Source organism: Scatophagus argus, chromosome 10 (assembly GCF_020382885.2).
Source record: "Scatophagus argus isolate fScaArg1 chromosome 10, fScaArg1.pri, whole genome shotgun sequence".
In the NCBI taxonomy this organism is placed as follows: Eukaryota; Metazoa; Chordata; class Actinopteri; family Scatophagidae; genus Scatophagus; species Scatophagus argus.
Genome location: NC_058502.1, coordinates 6,180,939 through 6,207,775, shown reverse-complemented (window position 1 = coordinate 6,207,775; position 26,837 = coordinate 6,180,939). Strand labels below are relative to the sequence as shown.

At 42.1% G+C, this 26,837-nt stretch overlaps 3 protein-coding genes across 5 annotated transcripts in view; 2 read left to right on the top strand and 1 right to left on the bottom strand.

Annotated features, from left to right (window-relative positions):
* Positions 1-3,112: 3,112 nt before the first annotated feature.
* Positions 3,113-9,145, top strand: slc3a1 (solute carrier family 3 member 1). Its single transcript, XM_046402448.1, has 10 exons — positions 3,113-3,676; positions 4,343-4,522; positions 4,613-4,758; positions 4,901-5,026; positions 5,371-5,490; positions 7,036-7,160; positions 7,488-7,689; positions 7,942-8,124; positions 8,415-8,540; positions 8,630-9,145. The coding sequence occupies exons 1-10, from the start codon at positions 3,271-3,273 to the stop codon at positions 9,059-9,061; spliced, it is 2,046 nt and encodes a 681-aa protein (XP_046258404.1). The 5' UTR covers positions 3,113-3,270; the 3' UTR covers positions 9,062-9,145.
* Positions 9,146-9,225: 80 nt separating this feature from the next.
* prepl (prolyl endopeptidase like) lies at positions 9,226-16,013 on the bottom strand. Of its 3 annotated transcripts, none has more exons than XR_006844550.1 (16): positions 15,884-16,013; positions 14,988-15,116; positions 14,783-14,872; positions 14,331-14,510; positions 14,131-14,219; positions 13,912-14,038; positions 13,618-13,834; positions 13,167-13,358; positions 12,741-12,953; positions 12,340-12,515; positions 12,009-12,225; positions 11,605-11,754; positions 11,062-11,188; positions 10,157-10,889; positions 9,968-10,056; positions 9,310-9,362 (listed from the first exon to the last, which is right to left on the bottom strand). XR_006844550.1 is itself a non-coding variant. In XM_046402447.1 (15 exons), exons 1-15 carry the CDS (start codon positions 15,762-15,764, stop codon positions 9,285-9,287), a joined length of 2,184 nt encoding a protein of 727 aa, XP_046258403.1. In that variant the 5' UTR covers positions 15,765-15,839; the 3' UTR covers positions 9,226-9,284. The 3 variants fall into 3 exon arrangements, 1 of the variants encoding a protein (XP_046258403.1); XR_006844549.1 differs by lacking the exon at positions 15,884-16,013 and adding an exon at positions 15,633-15,839 and having other exon boundaries at positions 14,331-14,511; positions 14,806-14,872; XM_046402447.1 differs by lacking the exons at positions 10,157-10,889; positions 15,884-16,013 and adding an exon at positions 15,633-15,839 and having other exon boundaries at positions 9,226-9,362; positions 14,331-14,511; positions 14,806-14,872.
* Positions 16,014-16,124: 111 nt separating this feature from the next.
* camkmt (calmodulin-lysine N-methyltransferase) overlaps positions 16,125-26,837 on the top strand; it is a 94,574-nt gene continuing 83,861 nt past the window's right edge. The window contains exons 1-3 of the mRNA XM_046402450.1: positions 16,125-16,488; positions 17,638-17,816; positions 18,437-18,501. Of these exons, the coding sequence (XP_046258406.1) occupies positions 16,321-16,488; positions 17,638-17,816; positions 18,437-18,501 (412 nt within the window). The 5' untranslated portion in view covers positions 16,125-16,320. The remainder of the gene's footprint in view (positions 16,489-17,637; positions 17,817-18,436; positions 18,502-26,837) is intronic.

Below are 26,837 nucleotides of genomic sequence, written 5' to 3'. Positions count from 1 at the left end.
TATGGCTTTTTCAGAGTACTGTGGCAGATGGATAACAAAACGACAAGGGGAGCATGAAATATACCTTGTGCAGCAGATTGTGAGAGAGAAATGGGTTTTTGGGTGTTTCACTGTATGAAGTAAAGGAGGGACACTGTGGGACAGATGAGAAAAGGCTCTCCACACTCAGAGCTGTGTTCACACTGTTGCTGAAATTGCTGCCCTTAATTTTTCTACAGCCACCTTCACAGACTTTGCCTCAAAGGCACAGGACGGCTGCTGGGGAAAGCCCTGGTTTGACTCTTTGCACTGACCAGGAGTCCACTTCATTTCTGTCAGCCCAGGCATTAAGAAGAGATTGAAACTTCAGAAACAAATATTTGTCAGAAAACTTATCTTCTACTTCTTGAAACAGATGTACTCACACACAAAGTGGATACACGTACCTCGCATGTGTATTCTTTTCTGTAGATGTGCTAAAATAGATCATAAATATATACAAACCTGTAATATACACTTATTTTTCAGTCATTGAATGGCATATTCACTGTGCTTTCTGAAGTGGCAGTATTGAAACAGAATAGGCCTAACAGAGTTTGCTGGCTGATTAATGTTCTTGTGGTACACTTGCTCTTGGTGCCATATGACAAATAGGTACTTGAATGTGTAGTTACTTTGCAGTTGTTTTAATGGGATGATTGACTTTTCTTTGTTTGTGGTGGAGGGATTGGGAGGGGTGGGATCTCTATAGCTGTGCATGTTTTGTGACTGAGGGAGGTGTGTATTTTGAGTGCGAGTGGGCGACGTACTGGGCGGACGGGGATAATGTGTGCACGTTCAGTGTGGTGGAACAAAATGTTAGAGAGGAAAGCTTCCAACAGTGATGTAAAAGGACAGCAGAAAAAGTAGGACGTGGCAAATATTATTTTTCCTTCAATAACTTCTAGTCATCACCTGTTTTAAGACTGAAATTCACTTTTTGTAAAACTCAAAACTAGCTGATGATTTTTGATATTGGTCCTGAGATGAGCTAATTTCTAACTGTGGGCTCCTATATCACACACTCTGGCTCTTTAACATTGGATGAGGTTTTACCACACTGAACTTAGTCCTCACTTTGGGCTTATGTGTAAGCTGTATCAGACACTGGGCTGGGAGAGGAACTAAGGGAGAGAAGAATGGAGAAACATTTATTTTTCTGAATGTAATTTTTCATTATTTACACTGATTCCACTGCATGGACTGAATACGAGCAGCACTGCAGCATCACATTCTCTCCTTATCAGTCATTCAGTGACAAAACAAGCTCTCTTGGCTCCCTCTGCTTTGGAAAAAAGTACTTGATCATTACTCTTGTTGTGGAATATAATCTGAAGACTCACGTGGGGAAAAACTTATTTCGAAGGACACTTTGGAGGTGTTGCGATGCCTGAATAATTTGACCCTGATGTGTTAAGTAAAGATCATTTTGCAAAGTGTATTGTCTCCTGAAGCTGTGCGCAATTCTGGGCCGACTGGGTTGACGTGACTTTGAGGACGCCAGACGGCATTTGAGAAACACACGTGACATTCCTCCTATGAGTTGTTTTTAAGGATAGAGATTAATCCTTGTGCTCTTCGTCACCTTCTTCTGTCATCTCCGGTCACTCTTCATATATATACTATTAGAACTGACAGATGTATGATGGCAATGATAGCCTCCAAACTTGTTTTTATTTATTCCTGTGCTTCTTAGCTCCTTTTTTTTAAAAAAAAAAAAAAAAAATCTGTATTTTGAAGACCGAACGAGATAAACTGGTGTGCATTTGAGAGTAACATATGGCCCACTCACCTTTGAGAAGAATAAAGGAAGGAGGGGTTTATGAAACGCCCAGGGTTTTCACCACCATTCCTTCTTCCTGTACTAATTTCCCACTATGCTATTGTGATGTTACAGACCATACAGTGAACATAAACGTCAATAAAAGATGGATTTAAATTTAAACTCTTTGTTTTTTTTTGTTTGTTTTTTTAAGTGTCAACTTGAAATGTCAGCTTGGCCCTTTTTGTAAGCATTCACCGTTCAGTACAAGACCATCTAAAGTTTTTGTGTGTGTTTCCAGTTTTTTTGTATGGGCCCACTGTGGTGTACAATGTTAAGTGCCAGGCCTCACAGAAATGATTAACAAAGAGGGGGAGGGGGAAGTTACCATTTAGCTGAGAAAAGAAGGCTACGCTATGTAGACAAAAGTATCCAGACACCTCTTTATTGGGTTGTTTTTTCAGACGTTGGTCTCGGTCCCTGACTTCCAGTGAAGGGAAACCTTAATGCTTCAGCATAACAAGACATTTTGGACAATGCTATGCTGCCATCTTTGTGGTAGCAGTTTGGGCAAAGTCCTTTTCTGTTCCAGCATGACTGTGCCCCAGTGCACAAAGAAAGATTTATAAATGTGGTTGGATGAGTTTAACTTGACCTCAACCCCATCCAACACCTCTGGGATGAACTGGAACGGAGACTGTGAGCCAGGCCTTTTGGTCCAACATCAGTGTGTGACCTCACAAATGCTGTACTGCATGAAAGGGCACAAACTCCCACAGAAACACTCCAACATGTTGTGGAAAGCCTTCACAGAAGAGTGGAAGCTGTTTTAGCTGCAGAGCTGTCTGTGTATTTAGACTGAAATGTCATTAAAGTCCCTGTCGGTGTAAAGCTCAGGTGTCCCAATACTTTATAGTGTACCATTAAGTTTCTTAAAAAATGCAAAGTGATTGAAGTTGGGCCCCTAAAGTTTTAACATAATAACCTAGACATCTGAATTTATAATTATGGCACAAGTTATTCCCATATTTTTAATTGTATGTAGCTTTGATGGACTCTGCTTGTTGAATAGATTTTATTTTGCAGGCAGTTCTCTTTGGCCCAGAGATGTTTGTCTGTTTTCAGTTAGCACGCATGATGTCTTGCACACCATCTGTGTAACTCTTACTGGTGTAGGTAAAGGGAATGAACGTTTGTCTGAGCACCTCTCAGCCAACACTGCGACAAGAAATGTTAATCTCTAACCACTTCCATCCAGCTCTCCAGTTTCTCACAGTCCTCAGGTGGCCCTGCTGTGTGTGGGCGTGTGTGTGTGTGTGTGTGTGAGAGAGAGAGACAGAGCTGAAGGTGTGTGTGTACTCTGACCCCTTGAGAGCAGATAAATTACTCCTCGAGTCGCTCGTGTTTCTGAAGAAGGGCTAAACCTGCACGGCTTGTTTTCAGCTGTTCTTCTGATAAATCTGGCAACTGCAGAGAAACAAACCGCTACCATGGAGCTGGGGGAATGCACCAGAAACCCGGGGTATCGGGATAGCGATGAGGGGAGCTCGGTGGCGGACACCAACACCTCCTTCTCCGAGGAGAAGAAGGAGGAGAAGGGGGACTGCACCGCTGTGAAGCTGGACCCGGACGCGACTGAGTACAAACAGGTCAAACCGTATGCCGGCATGCCCAAAGAGGTGCTGTTGCTGTACTCCTCCCAGGCCCGGTACCGAGTGCCCCGGGAGATCCTGTTCTGGCTGACGGTGGTCTGCACCTTGGCGCTGACGGCGCTCACCATCACGGTGATCGCGCTGTCGCCGCGCTGCCTGAACTGGTGGCAGCTCAGCCCGGTGTACCAGATTTACCCCCGGTCCTTCAAAGACTCGGACGGAGATGGGGTTGGAGACCTCAAAGGTACCTGCTGCATGAACAGTTTTTCCCCACTTAATAATCCTCCAAAACATTACAATCATAGAATTTAATATGGATTGCATTGATGATTGCATGAATGCACTTTTCTTAACTTTAAAAATAGTTCACAGCTCCAACTTAGCCTCGGGTGCCTGCGTTACCTGCACTAGAGCCTGTTCAATCGCAATATATTTATAAATGTAAACTTATTAAGTGTGAATCACATTTATTCAAACATTGCCAACATTTATTACCACCTTTTTGCCAAACACAAAAGTTCACAAGTTCACAATCTGTCAACCCAAAAGTTGTTCTCATCATGGTTAGATAAACCATTGGTTAATCATTGATTTTATTTGGTCACTTATAAGATAAGATAAGATAAGATAAGATGAACTTTATTGATCCCACATTGGAGAAATTCACTTGTCGTGGCAGCTCACAAGAACAGAAAAGAATACAAAAAGCAAAAGTGTGCAAAAATAAATTACGAAAACTAGTTACAAAATGTAAACTCATTTTGAACTCTGAGCAACATAATTTTAAAGTCATTTAATGTCTTTGCACAACTGTGTCTATAGTGTATGAATATTGCAATTACAATGCAATTAAGGACTGATGGATGCAGTTTTCTCACTTCTAAGTTTCATTTCTGCATTGACCTGGCAGGAATTCGGGAGCAGCTGGATCACTTCCAGTACCTGAACATCAAGTCAGTTTGGATCAGTCCTTTCTACCGCTCTCCCATGAAGGACTTCGGCTACGATGTGGAGGATTTCCGGGACATCGACCCCCTCTTTGGAACCATGCATGACTTTGAAGAGCTGCTGGCTGAAATGCACAACAAAGGTGTGTGCTGTGTGAGTGTACACAGGTGGGAGAAGCGATGATGGATCATCTCATAACAGGCTCATCTCTCTCTCTCTCTGCTTTCATCAGGTTTGAAGCTGATCATGGATTTCATTCCCAATCACACCAGTGACAAACACCGCTGGTTCAACTTGAGCCGGACTAGAGATCCTCACTATGAGGATTACTACGTCTGGACTGACTGCAATGCAACCTCACCAAAGCCTAATAACTGGGTTGGTACTGTCACTGTTCTTCAGTACCTTTGGGCACATTTCTACTGAACTTACAGTGAAAATATAAGAGACACCAGATGTTAGTTTCATGCCTATGCTTTATAATCCTCTTCTCCTTGGTTTCCCTCCTCCTTTCCCCCAGGTGAGTATTTTTGGGAACTCATCATGGACTTATGATGAAGTGAGAGGACAATGCTACCTGCACCAGTTCCTTAAGGAGCAACCAGACCTGAACTTCTGGAACCCAAATGTCCGCAAAGAGATTGTTGTAAGAACACAGAACCACAGATGCCCACACGTGCTTTATTTCTAAAAGTGTTTTGGTGACTCACATGTTGTAACTCGTGTTGAAGTCTCAGTGTCATCCTTTTTTGCTTTTTTATTGTAATCTGTAGCAATAATGCTGATTACACATTAACTTAAGACATATAATCCTGTGTCTTTAACTGCTGCTACCCAGAGCTCATAGTACAACAGAAGGAACAAAAGACAGTCTGTGTTTATACTGTGCACATTTACACACAACATTCTTGTGTTGTAGTTGGACGGAGGGTTAGTTGAAATGAGCATATAATAGAATTACATTAAATTGCATTTATCATTTCAATTTAGGATCTTATTCGTTTCTGGCTGGAGAAAGGAGTGGATGGCTTTCGGATGGATGCTGTGAAGCACGTCCTGGAGGCTGTACACCTGAGGGATGAACCACAGGTGGATCCAAGCAGACCACCGGTGAGCGCTCCCTCGTTGCACCTCATAACTTTTAATCTCTTCATCTCTTTACAGCCTGTGTTCAGGCAGAAAATGTCTGCAATAAAAAGTAACAACATCCAGAGGCTCTGTTTAGTCAGTAGTGCTTTATTGTGCTTTCATCAGCCTGGCTGCTCTTCTTTCGCTGAGCTCACAAGATCAGAGTTCAGTTTAGATAACAGTCTCCACTGTAACATCCAATTATGTAATTATATGATTTTTTTTTAGAAGCAGTTCCACTGAGGAGCTGCTTTCTAGTGTAGCTGGTTGAACAAACATTATCAACAACAGAGTGGGCGAGTTCACACTGTTCATGATGTATATCATTCATCATTTATCTCTGGCTTAAATGTCAGGTTCATCCAGTGCCCCTCTGGTGAAAATACTTGGAGTCTGAAGGGTTCATGATTCATGCAGAGATAAGCCCACTAAGAAAGACTTTTTGTTCCATGGAGGCTGAAGTTATTTCTCACAGAGGGAAGATTAATAGAAAAGAGGCATATTTTGGTGGATTAGCAAGTCATTGGGATTTAGTTACCACTGCGGAATAACTCATAGTACTGAGACTGACCTGTCTACTGTGTGGCAACTGATTTTCCATTTTAAGCAATAACTCATGCCAAGCTGTGCTTTATGGTGAAGTTTGATAGCAGTAACGGTACATGACATTTCCTTGTAGTAACAGGCACTACACAGAGATTTCAATGTGCTTACAAAGAAGCAGAACTACAGCTTTGCACTTAAGAGTCACATCTGTGTGTTTATTGGAATAATGAGGATTTTATCACTGACCCTGAATATGATTCAGCCAATCATAACTAACCATCTATCTGTATTATCATTATTGCTTTAGCGGTTTTGTACTGGCTGTGGCTTTGAAGTCAGACCAACTATTCCATGCTTTACTGGCTGCTGGCTGGGCAGTTTGCTCATGTGGCAGAACGTCAGCTCGGTGGTTAAGAAACAAGTTTGTGAAAAGAGACTGATGTCCTTGTCTTTTCTGTGTGTTGTCCCTGTGTTTGAGTTCATCCTACAGGAAAAGTCATACGCATTAGTTTTTAAAATAAAGTGATAATAAAGTGATAAAGTGATTGTTCCTGAGCTTTCAGGAGTGAAGCAAGTTTTACCAGCTTCATGTTGGTAAACCTTAACAAAGACCTTATTTTTCTGCCTGTGTCTCTTTTTACTGTATACTGAAATTCTGCCCCTTTTTATATTACGGCCACTAATGTCCCATTCAACATTCTTTACACACAATAGTAGTCCTTGATCACTGAATGCAAAAGCCCGTTATCACTGGGCCCCTACACTCTCTGCGTGTCTGGTTTCTACTGTTTGTTCCAGCTACCTGGCCTGCGACTGGACCCTGTGCTTTGGCCTGACAAAGGAACACATTCACACCCAAGCACTTCCAAATCCCAGTGGGGAGAGGGAAATTCATCTGGGCTCTATAGTTGGTGATCTCAGGGTGCCAGAAATCCAATAATAGTCACGTCCCCTCATGTCTTTGTGTGCTCAACATTCCAGGAGTCTGTAACTACAGAGTGGGACCTCTACCATGACTACACCACCAGTCAGCCAGGCTTGCATGACCTGCTGAGGGAGTGGAGGGCTGTGATGGATATCTACAGTCGTGAGCCTGGCAGATACAGGTATGTGAACTTTGCCAATACAATAATGCTCTTATCTACTTAATTTAATAATCCAAGACACATCATATGATGACAGTGTTGCTGTAGGCTTTAATCATTTTATTTCTTATGCACTGATTTTAAGTCTTGGTGTATTCCTGTCCTGTGTATAGCGCTGCTTCAGATTTGTGTAAAATCGTCCATGTATAATTCTGTAGCACTTAATTGTCTCACTTCTATGAATATGTTGATAATAAGCTAATTTAATTTAAACATAGTGAACAGACTAAAAATATCCCTCCTTTCTAGTAGTTATCATACACAACTTAAGTTCTTTCTCCACTCCAGGTTCATGGTGACAGAGTCATATGATTACCATGAGGTGTTCAAAACCATGATGTACTACAGCACCCCACTGGTGAGAGAAAGTGACTTTCCCTTTAACTTCTACCTGTTGGACCTGCCTCAGAACACCAGCGGCTTTTGGGCTCAGCATCTGGTCCATCTGTGGATGTCCAACATGCCCAAGGGAGAGTGGGCCAATTGGGTGGTGAGCCACTGCAGTCACATTAACATCCGAGTTTATAGGCTCCTCCATAAACAAGACTACCACATGAGGATAACACCAAATCATATTGGTCTCAGGTTTTTCCCTCACTTCATGCCTATCCTGTATCCCTCTCCTTTTACCTTCATCTTTCTCCTCCATGATCCCAACCCCTAAGTTCAACTTTCTTCCCTCACAGCTTATCTCACTCACCCCTCCATCCTCTCGTGTCTCTCTTACCTCCACTGCTTTCAGGTTGGGAACCATGACAAGCCTCGAATTGCCTCCAGTGTTGGTAAAATCTATACCCGAGTCATCAACATGCTGTTGTTGACTCTTCCTGGCACACCCACCACCTACTACGGCGAGGAGATTGGCATGGAGAACATTAATGTTACAGAAAGTCAGATACAGGACCCTGCTGGAAGATACAATGTGGTCAGTGACGTGCAGACACTGAAAAACACATATAAAACATTCACTGTAACAATTCTGTCTGGTGCAGGAGGTGCATAAAAAAATCAGCTCTTTGTACTGAAATCATCATATTTGTAAAATAATTTCAACAAAAACTGAAAAATTTAACCTTCACAGAGGTAGAATTTATTGCAGGTTTGTTGTATTCTTGGGTTATCAAAAAACAAAAAAAAACTTTCATCCATACAGAATACACTCTTTGTCAAACATTGTATGAAAAGGCTGAAGCGATTTCTGTCCTTTCGCTGCAGAGTCTCAGTCGGGACCCTCAGAGGTCTCCAATGCAGTGGAATGATGCCATGAATGCAGGCTTTAACGACAAAACAAACCTCACCTGGTTGCCTGTGCACCCCGACTACTCTTCCATCAATGTGGAGGTCCTGATCAACTCTGCACAAACATTTGATCAGAGCTTGCTAAACTTCATCTTTGATCACATATCAGCTCTCCAACCTTTCTCTTCTAGGTCCAGAAGAAAGATGAAGGCTCTGTTCTGGCTCAGTATCGTTTCCTGAGCAACCTGCGTCAGTCGGAGCTCCCTTTTCAACGCGGATGGTTCTGCTACGTCTACACCGATGCCAGTATCTTTGCTTATATCAGAGAGATGGATGGGCTTGACCGAGCCTTCCTCGTGCTGCTTAACTTCGGTAAAGAAACTGTCACCACAGATCTCTCCTCTGTACGCGAGTTACCGGACCAGCTGGAGGTGCTGATGAGCACAAACCAAGCCAATGATGGCAAGCTGTTGCAAAAGTCTCATATTCAGACGCAAGCAAGTGAGGGTTTGGTCATCCAGTACTCCACCAGCACTCGGTTCCACCCAAACCACACTGGGGAGTGCTACATCGCTGAGAAGGCCTGCTATCTGAGTGCCATGGACATACTCTACAAATGCTAATATCAACAGACAATGTAATTCATTACATTTTCTCCTCTGTAGAGGATTTATGTCAAATAATAAAAAAAGACCAATCCAGATACATTCACTGTTGACGTTCTCTTCTCTTCCACTGGTACTGGTAAAGATCTGGACATCACTGTGTTATCCTAGTTGTCATGGCTGTAATGATAGATGTTTGGGTCAGTGTTGTTTGATTCTCGACTGCCTCCTGACAGTCTTGCTATCTCTTCCTTCTGCGTGGAGTCCGAGGACGGTCCAGGCCCAGCTCTGTGTATAGGAAAGCTAGCTTGAGGGCTTCCTATGTTAGGGAGAAAAGACAGAGGACAAATTTACCAGTCTGTGCCCATCAATTCAACTGACAAATCTACTGTTATTGTTCTCAATGGGAGAATGGCCTTGACTAAATTTACATTGCAAAACTTGGTGGTCACAAGTTATTCTGGTACTAAAAAGAATAGAAAGTTATTTTGATATATTTTGGTGTCACAAAACCTTTGGAAATTAAATGAAAACCTCTATCCATGTCTAGTGGTATGCTTAAGTGAAAATGGAAGGGAAAACGCACATTTTAAACTGGTGGCTGCATTTTCTGTTAAAGCTTTGTAGGACTGTAAATCTGGATCTGAAGACTGCACACACAACTGCACTGTAGGTACAAATATTTCACACTGAGGCTTTATAACAGACTGTCTTTTCAGCACAGATGTGCATTGTCACTTTATTTACGAGTAGTTGATCATTGTCAATAAGAAAAATGACTTACTGAGAAATGAATCATTAACTTCTTTTGGAGGAGTATTTTGAAGCACAAATTTAGAAAGCTCGACTTTAAAAGAAAACTTGGGAAAATACTTTTTCAAAGTTATAAGTTGCAAATTCCTTTCAGAGTCAAGAGTGCATTACCTCCTCCAGCTTTAGCTCAAAGTCCTCTGGTCCGAGGTGATTTGCTCCAGATTGGATATTCAGAACTATGTTTGGTGCTGGCTCACATTCTGAAAGAAACAGAGGACAGAGAGACAGAGGTAAAAGGCAAAATTGGGGATAAGAAGATCTCCAATGTTTAAAACTTCTTGGATGTTTCTCTTATCTTACTATAAGCCGACTTTCTCGGTGTCCGGATGCCCCAGATCCTCACTCTCCCTCTGCCTCTTTTGATTCTGTATTTACTCTCCTTTCACTTATTTGTGCTCCCATTTGATATTACCCCTCCCCACCCTCTTCTCAGATCCTTCCATATCATCCCCCCTCCCTGTCTCTGTGGTATGGGCTGTTTCACAAGTGCGGTCTTGACCTTGACAGCTCCCAGTCTGTGGCTCCTAATCTCTTGCTCTGATACGTTATCTCTTTACCATGCTAATGTGCCAGCCTACCCGCCTGCATGTGTCTATGCCATCAGCACTTTATCAAAGACTCTGTTAACAGAGAGAGACAGATTAAGGAGACACACACACATACAGACTGCCTGGTGTATGTGTGTACGAACAACAGAAAAGTGAGAGAGGGTGAAAGAGAGAGATAATGTGTGCATCTGAAACGAGAAGAGAAGAGCGGAGTGGAGAGAGAGTGAGAGAGGGGTGTAAAGAGTAGCACCATGAATGTGGTGAAGGCAGATTATAAGTGAGAGGGAGAAAGAGCCTGTCTGGGGGGAAATGAGAGCAATTAGCTGACACATACACAGACACACGGTATACTACAAGGTGACCTATGCTATACTTTGGTTGTGAACTTTGACTGCTGTTAGCATGACACACAGCCATGCATCTGTTACCTCCCTCCAGACATGCACAGACACTGAAACTGGGAGCTGACCCTGAACTATCACAATCTGTAATGACACAGAAATTACACCTAAAAGAATGGAAAATTCATGCTCAAATGCACTCACAATAAAAGATGTACGTAAACACATACATTTATACAATGGTATGCACGGCTGCACATGTCTATCTGCATGATCAGCACACGATTAAGCTGTTGTGATAGATGTGTGCACCTACCTGACTCTGGCTTCAGTGTGAAGTGAGTATGAATGGCATCCTTTAATCGCTCAACATACTTGAGGACACCTGCCAGAGGAACTCTGGCATCACCACTGTAGGCGGTCAGCAGAAATGATGGGTAGCACTAGCACATGAAATCACAAACACACACACACCAAGACGGTCGAATAACAGTAGTTTTCAAAAGTTATTAATTATAATTTGTCCTCTGTGTCCACTAAATCAACATTTTAAGGCTTAAGGCCTAAAAGCCACTAACAGGGGAAGCGCTTTTCCAACACTGGCTGGGGAATTTAAAATGGCTTTTCAGCATAGTCTGAATAAACTGTCTACTACCAACTGGAACAAGCTAAACTATATTGTAGGGCAACCTTTATTAGGGTAGAACATTGTATAAATAAAATCTTAATCGCAACAGTCATTGAAGAAAAATAGAAACATGAAAGGTATGCAGAACAGGTAACATAAGAAATTACATTATCTGAAACTAATGCACCAAAAAGTGCAGGTACACTTTTTTCTTTTCAGTTTGTTTTCTACCTGAGGAGTAATGTTGTGAAGGGGACAGTAGGAGGAGATGGTGAGTCTATGTTTTGGGTTTCCTACTAGGTTCCCCCATTCTTCTCTATCCTCCAAAGTTAGAGGCAGGCTGGGATCCTCCATAGTCCCCAACACATCCACAAACGGAGCCTGAACACAGAAAGAAAAGATGGCTTTAGATGTGTGCGCGTGGATTTTAAGTCATCTCTTATGGTGAGATGATGTGGTGTAATCAGTGTTGAGACTGTTCTTCAGCCTGCATTTAACCCTTACATACTGCCAAACATATGCTCTGCTAAAGTGAGGAAGATGTAGAGCCCCTAATACTATAGTCATTTCCACAAAGAATAACACTAAAAACCACACACTCAAAGACACAAATTTCCAGTAACTGAACATCTTACCTGCAGCGTGACAGCCCGTATCAGGTGTGGGTGCCTGTTGCACAGCGCTCCCACTGGCACAGCTCCAGCACTGCAGGCTGTAAAGGCAGTGAGTGAAGGACAGGAGACTCCTAAAGTGAAAAGGTGATGGAGACAGGCTTGGAGGTCCTCCACTCCTCTCTGCTTCCCCTCAACACGGGCTTGTCTTTGCCAGAACAGACCCCGCTCACCTCCACCTCTAAGGTGTAAAGGTAAAGAACACAGAATCACTTCAACATGCAAGTAAGTTAAATTCCAGACCTTATTAGATCTCACAGATATTTTTCATCATCATCTTGATATGATAAATTACCTGATGTGGCAGTAAGCCAGAGCCCAGCCCTGCTCCAGCAGCAGCCTTTTTTCTGGGCAGAATTCCATGTTGAGATCTTGGCCATAAGCTCCATAGACATGGACCAGTAGTGGCACCTGTCTCAAACTCTCCACAGGTAATGTATGAAACAGTGTCACTGGCACCAAGGTACCATCCTACAGAAGAGAGGCAGAGAGTCTGCTCTGAACAGGTGTATGTATGTCGATGTACGTAGAGGTGCATGACAGAGGGTGTGCTATTGAGGTCTTTTGGTTTTGTCTCTGGTGGCTAGTTGCAAAAAGAGCAGTATCAGTGGACATGTGTGTTAATAGAAAATGCTTATGTCACTGCTGATGCTGTCTCAGAGTGTCTGCATGCATCTTATATGTCAGTGTTCTCACTTGGCTGCAGGCCTCCAGGCGTGAGGTGGTGTAACTGCCCAAGCTTTCTGGGGAGGATGCATCTTCATTGCCTGATACAAGGAGCCCATCCTCGGGGAATAGACAATATGGCACCGGCAAGTGTACAGGAGATGAAACCAAGAACTCTAACGCATTGCGTTGATCTGCCATGTCTGCCTTCTTGATTGTGATGGCACAGGCCCATGACGGGAGCTTGGGAGTGCAGGGGACAAGAGATTATTACATAAAAGCAGGATGAGTACATATGTAGGGATGACCAAATGTATACTTCATGTATTGTTCATTTATATTCTCATTTATCTCTATGTGTGAATAAATACAGGCTGTGAAAACAAGGTAAAGAAACAAGTTAACATTACTAATAGTAAACAGGGCAACAAAGTAGTAAGCAAGAGATCCACTGACCTGTACAGTGTATGCTTTCCTAGGGCAGGGAATTGGGACCACGATCAAGACAAGTTCACCAGCTGGTGTTCTTGCAACCAGCACACAGTGGTCTCCAACAACATCCATGTCTTTGATTGCAGTGCCAGGGGCAGGGGAAAACAGGGGCATCCAGGAGACAATGGACGGCTTGGAGAGTGGGGCCTGCACCACCTAGAGAGCATACAGAAGAATAATTAAAATTAAAGAAAGATCTGCATGTTTTTCATCTTCCACATACAATACTGAAAACCTGACTTGACATGTGACGCTCAGAATCAAGTTGGGGGATCAACTAATTCTAACTACTTCTAGTCAAAACAAGACATTTGACAACAAAGAGGAGTCAGCAGTAGCATGTATGTATCCTTCATGTTCATGTCTGTGTCTGTGTCTGTGTCTGTGAATATACCCATAAACAGGGTGTGTTTACCTGATATTCCTGTCCAGGCCCTGTATTAGCCAGTATAATCAGCCACTTTCTCCAATGCTCCACATGGTAGAGGAGGTCCAGCTGGCGTGGCTGAACCAGAAAAGGCTCTAAATGGGATGCTACTGTATCAATTAGCAGCACCTCTGAAGTGGTCCTGCTGTTGCAGTTGATGCTCAGTATCCGTCGGTCTCTGGAAAGGGCAACCTCCACAAACACACTGGGGAGATATCAGGGTTTCGATTATAGATGGCGTGAGAGCAGTGACAGCTTATATGCCCCATTAGTTACACTTACTCAGGATGTGTCTCCTCATACACAGAGGTTATCCTGCCTCCACTGGAGGTGAGGTCCAGACGAAACACTCTGTTGCAGCGCAGACCCTCCAAAGTTGTGTAAAACATAACCTCGTCTGTGGCCCACTCTTCACCCATGCAAACACAGACATACATTCATCCACTGCACGATTATGTCTATTTTTACTAAAATAAACTTGTCAGACCGTTTTAAACATACCAAAGGTGAAGACTTTGTCCAGAGTGAATACGACGTGTGCAGGACCCTGAGGGAGGGGACCTCTCTTTCCAAGTCTCACAACAACACACCTGGATTATCACCGGACAATCGTCAATTAATTCGTTCATTAAGTAACTCTAACAGTTTCATTAGCATCATTATTGCCAAATAAAGAATATCTTCTATGTTCTATTCTTCACCTCAGATCTTCTCTGTGGTCAGTTCTGAGTGTGGCAGCGAGATGCTTTTCCTGTGGGGACAGACGTATTCTCTGGACAGTCCACTGAAACCTCTGCATTCTCTCTTCATTATCAAGTCCTGCCTCCTCCTCTTGTTCAGAGACTTGTCCTAGATTCAGGACCTGCTCTGGCTCCAGATCACCTACAAACAGGGAGAGGAAACTGCGTCATTTACAAAAGTAGGAATTCCACTGTTACTAATGATGGCTCAAAAAAAGTTGCTGATGTAGATGTGGAAATAGGATTGTGTAAAGAAAAAAGTACTGTAATTTAACATCTGTAATCTCCAATTTGGTTATCTTTAACATGCTTTTCTGTTACATGTCTGTGAATGAAGTCCACTCTTTAGATTTCAGTATCATCACAGGTGTCTGGTTGCCAAGCTCCTGGCTTTCAGAGTTGCTGACATAAACCTACATTCATGTCTTCCCCTTACTCTGTCTCTTGTCCCTTCTGTAAATGCCATCACCTTCAGTGAAATAATCATGATGTTGTCCACAGATCTGCGTCAAGAGAAAGTACAGGCAACAGTAAAAATAATTCCTGCAGAATGACTACAATTCCAAGTCCTACTTATTCATGAAACAGTTCAAACCTAAAGCAGAAGGTAGACCTTACCACTGAGTGATCGGGTATGTCGGAGAACCTGTGGTACGCTGACCTCAGTCTTCTTTTGAAATAATTCTGCAAGTCCTTGTACCTGTCAAGTCCAGAGCTGAGATGATCTGCTGCTGTGCCCGAAGTGTTCTGAAATAAGACAACTTTATAAATCACGGGAAATGTTATAAGACTATAACCATTAGCTCCAATTGCTGTAAACGCAAAAGGCTCGGGGACAATACACTGATCTTCAAACTAAGGGGACTGTAGTTTGCAATGCATTCAGTGAACTGATGGTTATTTCATTATTAATCTTGACAACACTGCAATGTCAAAAATACATCCGAAAAGAGGTTTGTATTTTTGCATTATAAAGTGACAATGCTCATTCCTCAAAGCTTATGTAGGGTAGGAAATTATGTTATGTTTAAGATATAAACAGTTCAGCCATTAATATTTCTGTAGGGTTGTATATGTGGCACATTCAAAGGGGCTCAATGTCAACCTGATGCCCTTATTTGTGGCTCCGAATAAGACTGGTTTTGCCAGCCTGGTGAAGATACCGTTATGAATAATGGATGATTTGACTTTTAACAGTAAGTTACCTGACACTGGGTCTAAGGTGACTAAACAAACATCATGAACGTTAACTGGACACCTTACCGACGTGTAACAACGTTGGAGGGACGAAGACAGCCATGTTATGCGTCTGCAAACAGCTAGCTCGCAAAATCGTAACCGAGGCGATGTAACGAGACGAGCAGATGAACACAGCAGAGACGAGAGAGCGGCCATTACGAAGAACTTACTCTTAATGAGGTGAATTAAAACATGATAGCTGTGATGTGGAGTCACGTACTCTCTGTCATCACGCTTACACGTTACACATGAGACAAAAAACATAATATTTCAACCTATAACATGTGATGTTTCCTTATACAAAGCAACCATCCTGCCGTTAGTTAGCCGTTGACAGCTGCCTGCAAACTCTATGCACGTGCACGATTTCCTAAACAAAGCCTGCTGTTGGTGACGTAACGAGCAATCCAGACTAAAGTAATCAAATTCAGACATGCGCAGCTTCTTTTTGGAACTGAAAAACTAGCACGATTGTTTCGACAATCTATTGCTATGTCTCAAATACCATAAGTGTACGGAAGTAGCATGCGACCATTGTGGGAGTAACAAGTGCTTACACACAAGCTGTGTCTGATGATCATTTATACGCCGGTGTAGTTTACAGAAAAAAATATTTTTGTGTTACCACGTTGCTGCCGCCAACTGTGACAGCTCCACAGCCAGTATTTTTTATTTTTACACATTTATTTCCGCCCACAAATTCGACGCTAAAATGGAGAGGGATTCCACCGGTATCGTGACTGCAGAAAAGACCGAGCCAGCTTCGCCTTTGAGAAAAAATATTAATGAGGACACCTGTGTAGCTAAGTCCCATACCTCTAGGGATATGAACAGCAGTACTACTGATGTCGCAAGGGCCAGGTGGACTCTACTGAGACAGGTATTGTTAGCCTTACAAGGAAACATAACCCTCTTTTGGTGTTAGATCGATTCTACGAGCATTTTTATGATGTGCTGCATTTTCAACATGAAATTTGTGGAAACCTTGAGGTTTTCTGTCTCTCTGAGAATCTTTGTCGTTCATAATTATGGAATAAGAAGGCTGATGGGAACAGACTGTCGCAGCCGGTATTTCTCCCTGCCATGTTTCTCTCCTGATTTTGGCCATAAGGCTGTTGTTAATTTAACTTTGAAATGCAACTGCACTATGTAGCTCACATAGTGTTCATTCATTTGTAGCCCAATATGCGTATATATCTCTGAGCGTTTTCACTATATCTAATTTGTGTAGACTTCATTACAGTTGGATAATCCAGCAGGCACGACCTTGCCTGTGTAATGTGTGAATATTTTACACTATGATAGATTTTTTTCCCTTCAGCATTCTCGATTCATTAGTGCTCAAACCTGCTTTGACATACAGTATAACTTGTTGATCTTATCCCTATGCAAATTTTTAAACTTTATGTAGTTTCCTATCAATATATTGCTTCCCACTGTACAGTAACTTTGTCACCAGCTGGAAGGAATTTCTTAACTCTTGTCACAGGACCTGATTCACTAAACACACACAAGAACCTCAACACACACAAACAGCAGCTATTAAAGAAGGGCTTCTGCTTCTTCCCATAGATGGGCATTGCACAGATATTATGCTCAGCTGACAAGAAAAGCCCCCTGCCATGGGGCCATCTTACATTCTGTACTTGTCGTCCCTGGTGCAGTACTGACCCGTGTGTGTATGGACTCCACCAGAATAGATGGATAGATCGAACTTATAGTTTGTGATGTAATGACTTGTTGTAACTGCACTAACTGAGACATGATATTTCTATTGATATTTCACTGGCAATTTTTACTGATGCTTCAAGTGAAGACCAAAACATAAAAAATGAGAAATGTAAAATTTTTGTTAAATGTCTTTAACCTTTATTGCATATTATAGTCTTCCTGGAGGTCCCCTTCACTGTTGGTTGAAATGAAACATGACTGTATCATACAAAAACATTTTATGAGATTTCTGAGTTAAAGGATTTGCTTTTGTTTAAAATGATTTACTCCCCTTTATTTCCACTATCGACTCTCACAGGTGTTGCAACAGAAGCAGGTGGACAGTACAGAGGTCAAACAGGTGTCTGTTCGCAGGTTTGCCACGTTTGACCTTTTCAGCAGGAAAAAGCTTATGACACAAGACTCTAGTGATGCCTCAGATGACCAGTGGGTGGAGTACAGAAGTGTCTACTTTCCCGAGTACAGTGCCTTACTCAGGTACACACACTGGAATAGATTCATGCTGGTACCGATAAAGCGTGGTGACAGCAAGCCACAAGGGGCTATTTCACAGCACATCAGACTAGTTGGGTATAATTCAGTACTGACAAGTTCCAGGTATATACAGCGTCTGCAGCTTTTATTATCAAGGGTCAAACTGCAGGCATGATGACAGGAATGATGACATTACCTAAAAGTGTGTAGATTCTGTGGCTTCTTGTGGATTGAGAACAAACAAAGGACTCATTTACAAAAACTAATTAAAGCCGTTCTAAAAATGAATAAACCAAATGAATTTGATTGATTGGTTAAATAATTAAATAAAAATGGAGATATCGATTTTTGTAAATGGAAAATTTGGAAATATCCCATAACACCATGAATTATAGTGATGTAATTTTGATATCTGAAAAATGTTTTTCCAGAGACACTTATTTGGGATATTTATTTTCAGATGTAACAGATGTCGCTGTGATGTCAAGAGATTTGTAAATAGCTGACATGTCAAATCGTTAATTGTTTGTCTTTTGTCTTTACTTTCACTGTCTGAAGAAAAAGACCCAGTATAGTTTTCTCCCAGACTGCTGGATAATCCTTTCTATTTTTGTGTTTCTCAGGGATAACCTGGGGCCTCTTAAAGTTAATGAAGTGCTCAACAGTTTTGACAACACTGGTAATGTCTGTAAGTATGTGCTTTATCTTGTGACTTGAAGGCAGACACTCACAAATACATGTTTTATTGTGAACAGCCACACCTTAATCATAGCCAGCTGATGGAAAACCCAAACCCGAACCTAAACTCTGTTCAAACTCTGTCCCAAACCTTAACATGTCCGTGAAAACTACTGGTCCCCAGTAGTTAATGAAAACTCTCTCTCTCTCCCTCTCTCACACACACACACACACACTCTCACTCACACTCACACTCACACACACACACACACACACACACATGCACAAACTACAACTTTGAGACTAGCCTCATGCTGTGTGCTGTTAGTGTTTGATTGATGGTTTGATGGAGGCGGTTTGATTCTATCTCTTTGAATGGGAGCATGTCTCTTGTGTGGCTTCTCCGGTGGTTTATCATGTACTTATTCCTCCCAACTACCTTCAAATGTCCTTCAGAAGGAAAGCGGGCTGCAGTCTTCTTATTGATTCAGTCGACAGTGATGAGTGGTTTGGGAGAAAGGAAAGAGCATGACTCAAACAGGGATTTGCACATGCTCTATAATACGAAGAAATAGCATCACAAACACGAGGGCCTTGGTTTCACCTTCATTCTCTGAACTTTTTGTGATTCATTTAGCTTGGCTGAGTTGTCTTCTGCTTGAGTGTAATACAGTTTTACTTTTTGCATTCAGTTCATTTATTTTGTATGCATTTTTGTAATGTAACTGCCAATTCTTAATGAGATTGCAGACAATTGTACTCCGTTATAAGTACTTTATAGCATACATGGTTGATGTCATTGCATGTGTAATTCTTGCCTCATCCGTAACTTTGGTCCAACTTAGTGGAAATTTGTCTTTGACTACGCCTCAACAGTTTAACATATCGCAACATTAAGACAAGGATCATTGGAAACAACAAGATAAGTGTTAATGCAGTGCAGACAATATTTGGAGATGTGACCCCTTACAAACCTCTTTCTGTGCAGGTCCATCCTCACAGGGATGTGACAGGGTATGAAAAGGGTCATGGGTTAACGTTAACCAGCCAGATGGCTCCACAGGAGTCAGGGTCAAAGGTGAAGGTCATATCTAGGGGCTACTTCATTTCACAGTGGGATCAGGCTATAGAAGACATGCCAGAGCTCAGAGGCGGCTCTCATTCCAACCTGTTAGAATGGATAATCCCTCTTCTTTACAAGTAGACAATAGGATCAACACTTGTTTATTTGAGAGAAAAAGAAGACCTCATCATCTTTTTGCTTTTTGGCACTCCAGCAACCTTCATTGTGCTCTTTGTGATTTGCAGAAGATGTTTACATTATCTCTGTTCTTCTTTCTCTTCCTCCTTTAGTCGATATAGAAAGCAGTACTAGTTTAGAGGTCCTGTCTCACACCCCTCATCCCTCTCTCTTAATCTACCCCTCTTATGGTTTCTCCTCTTTTTTCCTTCCACCCCTCTATCCCTCTCTCCTCCCAGCTGGAGTCTTGCTTGGCCAGATGGGTAACTGAGTTCCTGACTTGGCCGGTGGATTAGCACAGCCGGAGATGAGAGGATGGGGGGGGGGGGGAGAAGGGGGAGAAGGCAGAAATGGTGGGTGGGCATGCCAGAGGTGTGTGTCTTTGTGTGTGTGTGTGTTTATGGAGTGAAGAGCCACTAGCAAGGGGACCTCGTTCCTCAGACAACGAGCCAGCCATCTCCCTCCTGTTCTCCATCCCATGTTTGGGGCTAGTAATGCGTGAGATCAATTAGGATTGGTTGAGAGGATGCTCTGAAAGGCCCAGAGGTGACCCTGTCAGAGCTCTGGGCTATACTTTTGGGAGTGGGAGTCAGATAGAAACCCCTTTAAATACACAAACACACACACACACACACACACACTCACACAGTATGTTTCCATCACTTTTGGGGACATTATGTAGACTTACATTCATGTCCTGGAGGCTTAACCACCACCTAACCATAACAACAAACATTACTTGCCGAATGCTGTCCCTTAGCTTAACCAAACCCTAACCTCAAAATAACCTTAAAGGAAGTCTTCATATCACATTTAATGATTTGCATTGTGTTTGCCTTGCATGTGCATTTTGTCCCCATAAGTAAGGCGGGTCCCCACAATGTGACTGTGTAAATAGATTTTTGTCCCCACAACTACAGGAATATATGTGCACACACACCTACACAGCAAGCTGCGGGGATACCACCTCACAAAAACATAAAACCACACACTAATGCTTGCAAAGAAACCTACAGTCTTGCTAATTTCCCTTCGCTTACCATCACACCCTCTCTAGTGTGCCTGCTATCTTGATAATCCCCCACCCCTGAGGTGTGGACAAGCCCAAATCCTAGGGGTCCTTGTCCTCCTGAATAGTGGCCTAAAAAGCCTGGCTGGATTAGCCCACTGCCTCTAAAATGTGTGGACTCAGCTTAAAACTGCTGTCCCCTCTCAGCGTGACCCTCTCTCCCGGCTATTGTGTTTGTCCCACCACTGTGCATGTATGTGAACAATATGTTGTTTCTTAAGGTGACGATAAGCTCGAGTCAGTGGTTCCATTTCAGGACCAGAGGATCAGGAAGAGTGTCTCAATGAAGATGTTTTAGGAAATGGAGAGTGTGTCTTAGTTATGACATCAATCAGGACAGCATACTGGTTTGACGGGATAGCCTATTAGTGCACTTTTGCCTAAAGTAAATGGCTTGAGAAAATATTTTTACTAAAATAGTAGAATGCGTAGAAAACATATCAGAGTTTTAATGCAGATATTCAATCGGGTAGAAAATTATGGCTCGATGTTGCCCATTTGGCTACAGAATGTTTTATTGTAAGAGCTGAAAACTTGACTTTCTGTTATTTCCATAAATTTATTTTTAAAGCATATCAACAAATTAGTGACATAATTGTTCACCTGTGGTTATTGTTAATGAGGTAGTCCAAAGCACCCCCTCTGGTGGTCACCCAGAAGTCATGGATCTGCAGTTACATTTGTAACTCATTACACATTCTCAGTGAATGACTGGGCCTGTTTCAGACTGGTCTGGGCCACTTTGAACTATTTGAACTCTGAACTTCCGACCTTCCTGGTTCTTTGGCTGACAGCGGGGGCTTGTAATTGTAAGAGAGCTTTGTGTGGGCGTTGTTTGGGGTTTTAGGGGTGCTTGTTTCCTGTTAGGGATCAGGATTTTAGGACACAATACAGGCCCTTGGGGTTGGGTGACTAAGAATGTATCAGAGGAGGTGTGTGCATGTGTGCATGTTTGAGAGGGTTTAGGTAGAGCTTGTTGACATTGCAGAGCTTTTGCTAAGAGGGCTTGTTGAGCTGCGGGGATACTTGTTGGGTTCACGTTGCAGACAAAGGTCACAGTGATAGACTGTTGTTCGCATACACACACACACAAACAGGAATAAATTATCTTTGTTGCTTGTTTTAATGTCTGGAATCCTCCGGTGGAAACCATAGATGCAGTTAAGCTCAGACTCATTTAGAGCAATGCTTTCCCTGCTCCCGAATTAGTGTGAGTGTGTGTGTGTGTGTGTGTGTGTGTGTGTGTGTGTACAATCAAAAGCCAAGCATCCTAATGAAGCCTAATAGAGCCATCTTCACTACAGCTGTCATTGTCTGAATGGCTACTAGCCTTTCAGCCTCTCAGTCATCCCTATTATCTCCCACAGACTTCACCTATCACCCCCGCTGGTAAATACTATAAGCCCAGAATGTTTGAGTGTTGTGAGGGGGAGGTGGGCGCAGTTAGCTGGTTCTGCGTGTGTATTTGATATTTGCTTTGGTATGGAGGATGTTTGTAAGGACGAGAGTAGATGAAGATCAGCATATGTAACACATTCGCTGCCTGAACTAAATGCACAAGTACCCTATGAAATAAACCAGTCATCACTGCACATGACAACCACGAGCTCTTGTCACTTCCTGTTGCAGCGTTGGACAGGTGGGTGTGTGGGGTCACACTCATGTAGTCATGTATGTGTTTGAATATATGTATGTTTGATTTTTTTGTACTAGTGTCTAAGCTTTCCTAGTGACCGTGTGTGTATGTGTGCATGCGCACACGAGCATGTATGTGTGTGTGTGTGTGTTGTATAATAGGTGCCCCCCGTAGCCTCCCCTTGTGCCAAGCCTTTAGCAGAGCCCTGTTTGCATAATTATGCTAATTCATTGTGCCATAGTGCTAATTAGACCTTGTTAGACAATAGCGCTAGACTGGGAGCTGGCAGGCATACACACGCATACACAGACACACAGACACACACTGACACGCTCCCGCGGACTGTTGTGTCAATGACAAGGTTTGTGGTCCCCCTCTGTGCTGTTTATAACATGGTCTCTATAGAAATGGTTCTCTGCTAGTGTCCTCTGGACTGAGCTCAGGTGTCTCTTATGATTTTGATTTAAGTTAATGGAACAAAAATCAATGTGAAACAAGAATACTCTGCAATCTTTCTCAGATTCTAGTAAAATTGGCCCGTGTCCATATTCTCATACTCTCTTATTCCTCAGAGCTTTTCTTAATTGCTGCTTGCCAGCAATTGGTTATATTTTTGTAAAACCCTACTTATATTATCTATGTACTTGATGATGATAAGTAAATATACACACTCAAGTTTAGTTTCAGATGACCATGTGATTTGATTACTAGTCAGTCCAGGACTTGTGCTGAAAAAACAAAGTTATTTTTTTTTTAGTAATTTCTTAACATTGCATTGGCAATAAATACACATACCACTCAGATCAGATAACCCCAACCCCAATTTTAATTATCAACAGGAGCCCTTGTTAAAGGACATTTTGCAGTTGCTCGTTCACGCAGACTTTCACCTGTCAACCACTTCCTTTAGCTTTGTTGCGATAGGGAGTAATTAGAGCCAAATGTTCGGCATGGCTTTTTGAGCTGTGCTCTTTTTTGTTGTTGTTGTTTTGTTTTGTTGTTGTTATTTTGTTGATGCATGACAGAGTGATAAACAAGAATCAATAAATTTGGCTAGCCATGTAATCCTTACGGTTTCCCCTCATATTTTGTTCATGGTGGTTGATAATTTAGAATTCTGGTGGAGGGAACAGGAGCTTACCTACTATTTTTTTTTTATTTTCAGTATAAATTTTCAATAAAATAAGTGTTGTTTTGTTGTGTGACAAATGTAGAAATTAATGTTCAATTAATTATTGTTGTTAATTATTATTGTTCAATTAATTAAATTTTCAAATAAGCCAAATGAATCATAGAAAGCACAATTAAGTGCAATTCTGTATTTTTGCTGCTTTTGTATGTTCTTTATAGTTGAATAAAGCATGACAGACTGAAATGCTTCATAACTGTTGCTCAAACGCATTGTTAGCCAGTGCCACAATAATTGTTTCTAAGTCAATAATTTAACCACTAAACACAAAAAGACAGTCACACAGTAAGTGGATGTGGCTTCCAAAGTGCGTATGCACGTGTTCATCTAGTGTGTGTCACTTTGTGGTGTGGGTGTGGGGGCTGGAGGTAGTGTAAGCAAGACTTGAATAGCTTGAGGGCACACTGAAAGAGTTGCCGGTTGACTTAATTGAAAGTAATTGATTTTCGCTTCTGCAGCCTTGTCTCCTCCATCCATTCACTGGGGTAAACAAGAAACAGGGACTTGCCTCAAGTAGTGTTGGGTGTTGGAAGCTTCTTGACACTCGAGAAGTAAACAGTTGCCACACTATATATGAGGGCAACTTGATGCTAATTTGCAGATGCAGTCATAAATGTTTCAATGTCTCTCTCTCTGTCTCACTCACACACATACACACACACACACACACACACACTCTCTCTCTCTCACACACACACTGAAATTCCCTGCAGTAAACCACCATTATGACTTTGAGCACAATAGGGATTGAAGGTGAGCTGTTGGGTACAGCTCTGCTTCAGGAGACCTCTCCCATTATAGGCAGCAGTTGATTATGTGAATTTGTGCATGACTGAGTGTGTGTGTGTGTGTGTGTGTGTGTGTCCAGATGCGTGTGCACTATTACCAGTAAGCGGTGGGGATTAAGTTCAGGAAATGAGTAGAGCGTTAAAGGGTGCTTCCCTGCCCAATGCTCCTGCATTGTCACCGCTGCTAATACTCAGCTAATTACAAGGACATACTTTAACAGCAAGCTCAGTCCGTAACCCTCATGTCTCTCCACTTCTTTCCCTCCCTTTCTTAGGTTACCCCCTCACCCTAGAATTAGTGGATGAAATGAAAGATGGAAAGAAAAGAGAAAGAGTAATAACGGGTTGCTCCCCTCCCTAAAAGCTCGCCCTCCCTCTAGACGGATACAATTATTGGATTTTTCTCCATTTAAGTCACCCAACCCCTATGTGCCCCACCTGGCAATGTCCCCTATGGTGCCTTAGCTAAGCATACACTGGCTCCTCAAACCGTGTAACACAGATACACACACACTCACACACACACACACACACATATACATACTCTCTTACAAAGAAGGAGAGTGAGAATATGAATTTAGTTGTAATTAACCGTTGGAGCATCATCCCATCTAGGTCGTATCGCCAACATACTCTCCATCTACTACTCCATCCTCTCAACGTTTAAGCCTACTTTTCAGGTGGCTTTTTATGTTCGAAGTTAAAAATAAACAAGACGTCTTAAAAGCTAAGGAGTCTGGACAAAGAAGTGCTCCAGCTGTGCTGTTAATTCCCATATGGACCGAATTACGGTGATGGGACGCTGACAACAACAGTCACTTCTGGAGAAGCTTTGACCTTATGGAATGATTTGTGCTCAGTTTTGAGTGTTTTCTGAGTGCTTTCTTGCTTTCAGACTGGTTGATTAGTCTAAGTTTGCATTTAAACAGCAGTTAAATTCATCGCTAGGAATATCCCTTTGAAGTAACGTCATGAAAAAAGGAAAATGAAATTGTTGCTCTTCCAACTTTTGTGGTAATCATGGCTAAGATTCTTTTGTTTTTTTCTCTAACAAAAATGTGTACTAATTTGAATAAAACTTTTGAGTAGTACACAAGCATAAAGATTCATTCAAAGCAATACAGTCCTCAAAAATATTTTTTCTTCTGATTATAGCTACTCATAATATTAATTTTTGCTGCCTCTAGAATAGGATCCTTTATGTTTGCATTTTACATCTTCACCGTCTGTCACGATGACGAATACCCCTGTGGGTATAACTGCTATACTATAATAGTACATGAGAGTTACATGAGTATTTACTCAACTTTAAGAAACAAAACTGTATAAGATAAAATAATCCTTTGCTGATCCCCAGGGGAAAATTACAGAAATGAGCAGGTAGCAGAAAAACAGAGAACAGGATAGAAACTGTAGTGTATTAAATACTAAAAACCATTGATACTATTAATGTATACGCGCGCGCACACACACACACACACACACACACAGAGGTGCTGAGTATGCGTTCATTAGAGAGCTAAGAGATGAGTGCACGGTAGTTAATTTGACTCTCTTCCCTCTTGTACTCATCAAGTGAACCACCGTGTGCTTCCAAAGGCACAAGTGTGCACATGTAAGTGCATCTGTGTCTGTGTTGAGTGTGTGTTTGCTTATGTGTGTGCACATCTCTGTGTGAATGTCCCTGATGACGTTTTAGAACAAATAGATGATTAATGTGATTAGTGTGTTGATTCGGGAGTGAAACTGTGATTGTAAATTGCCACATGGGCATGTGGGAATATAGGCTTTGGCTCCACTCCAAACACTCAGTTTGTGTTTGCTAGCTTGGCATTGGTTTCGCTATTTTCAGTCAATGTAAAGCTATAAAATTAAATAATTTTTTTTTTCTTAAAGCATTTATAGGAAACTATAAAACATTTTAACTGCCCAGGAGCCTGAAGCCGGTTCCACGTTCAGTTCCTAAGCTGTAGCTCATGCACTTGCAAGTTGCACCAACTCCTGAGCTAGTATGCAGTGGCTTTCACTTTACCTTTTATTTAATTTTCCGAAATAAATTTCTATAAGCCTTTGGAAGTGTGGAGAGTCATTGTTAATTGTCTATGAATTGGTCCTTATACTTTCTGTAACTGTTTCCTTGAAAATCCCCAACAGAGAGGTGGAGCAGCTGCCCGTCAGCCTTCAACCTGTCAGCACATCTTTGCTGAAACTGCTAATGCGTTTGATATTTAGCTAAGGAGCCATTAACTTGCTTAGTGACTCACTATACAGCTTTATTGCACAAGCTGCCACAGTCCTTGTTCACTCTGTCAGTCTCTCTGTATCTGGAGACTCCCTAAATACCCCCACAGGGGCCTTTAACTGTCAGTTGGCTGTGCTAATGCTAAAGTAGGTGTTGACGCTAATGGTTGTGCTAAATGCTAA

What these genes read in the sequence shown, in the direction of transcription:
- prepl (XM_046402447.1), bottom strand. Translation starts at nt 15,764, where the DNA reads ATGGCCGCTCTCTCGTCTCTGCTGTGTTCATCTGCTCGTCTCGTTACA. An exon ending in TCCAACGTTGTTACACGTCG is followed by an intron (nt 15,117 to 15,632) that starts GTAAGGTGTCCA and finishes GTCTTATTTCAG; the next exon opens with AACACTTCGGGCACAGCAGC. An exon ending in TATGAGGAGACACATCCTGA is followed by an intron (nt 13,835 to 13,911) that starts GTAAGTGTAACT and finishes ATATCTCCCCAG; the next exon opens with TGTGTTTGTGGAGGTTGCCC.
- slc3a1 (XM_046402448.1), top strand. Translation starts at nt 3,271, where the DNA reads ATGGAGCTGGGGGAATGCACCAGAAACCCGGGGTATCGGGATAGCGAT. An exon ending in GGCTGAAATGCACAACAAAG is followed by an intron (nt 4,523 to 4,612) that starts GTGTGTGCTGTG and finishes TGCTTTCATCAG; the next exon opens with GTTTGAAGCTGATCATGGAT. An exon ending in CGTGAGCCTGGCAGATACAG is followed by an intron (nt 7,161 to 7,487) that starts GTATGTGAACTT and finishes TCTCCACTCCAG; the next exon opens with GTTCATGGTGACAGAGTCAT.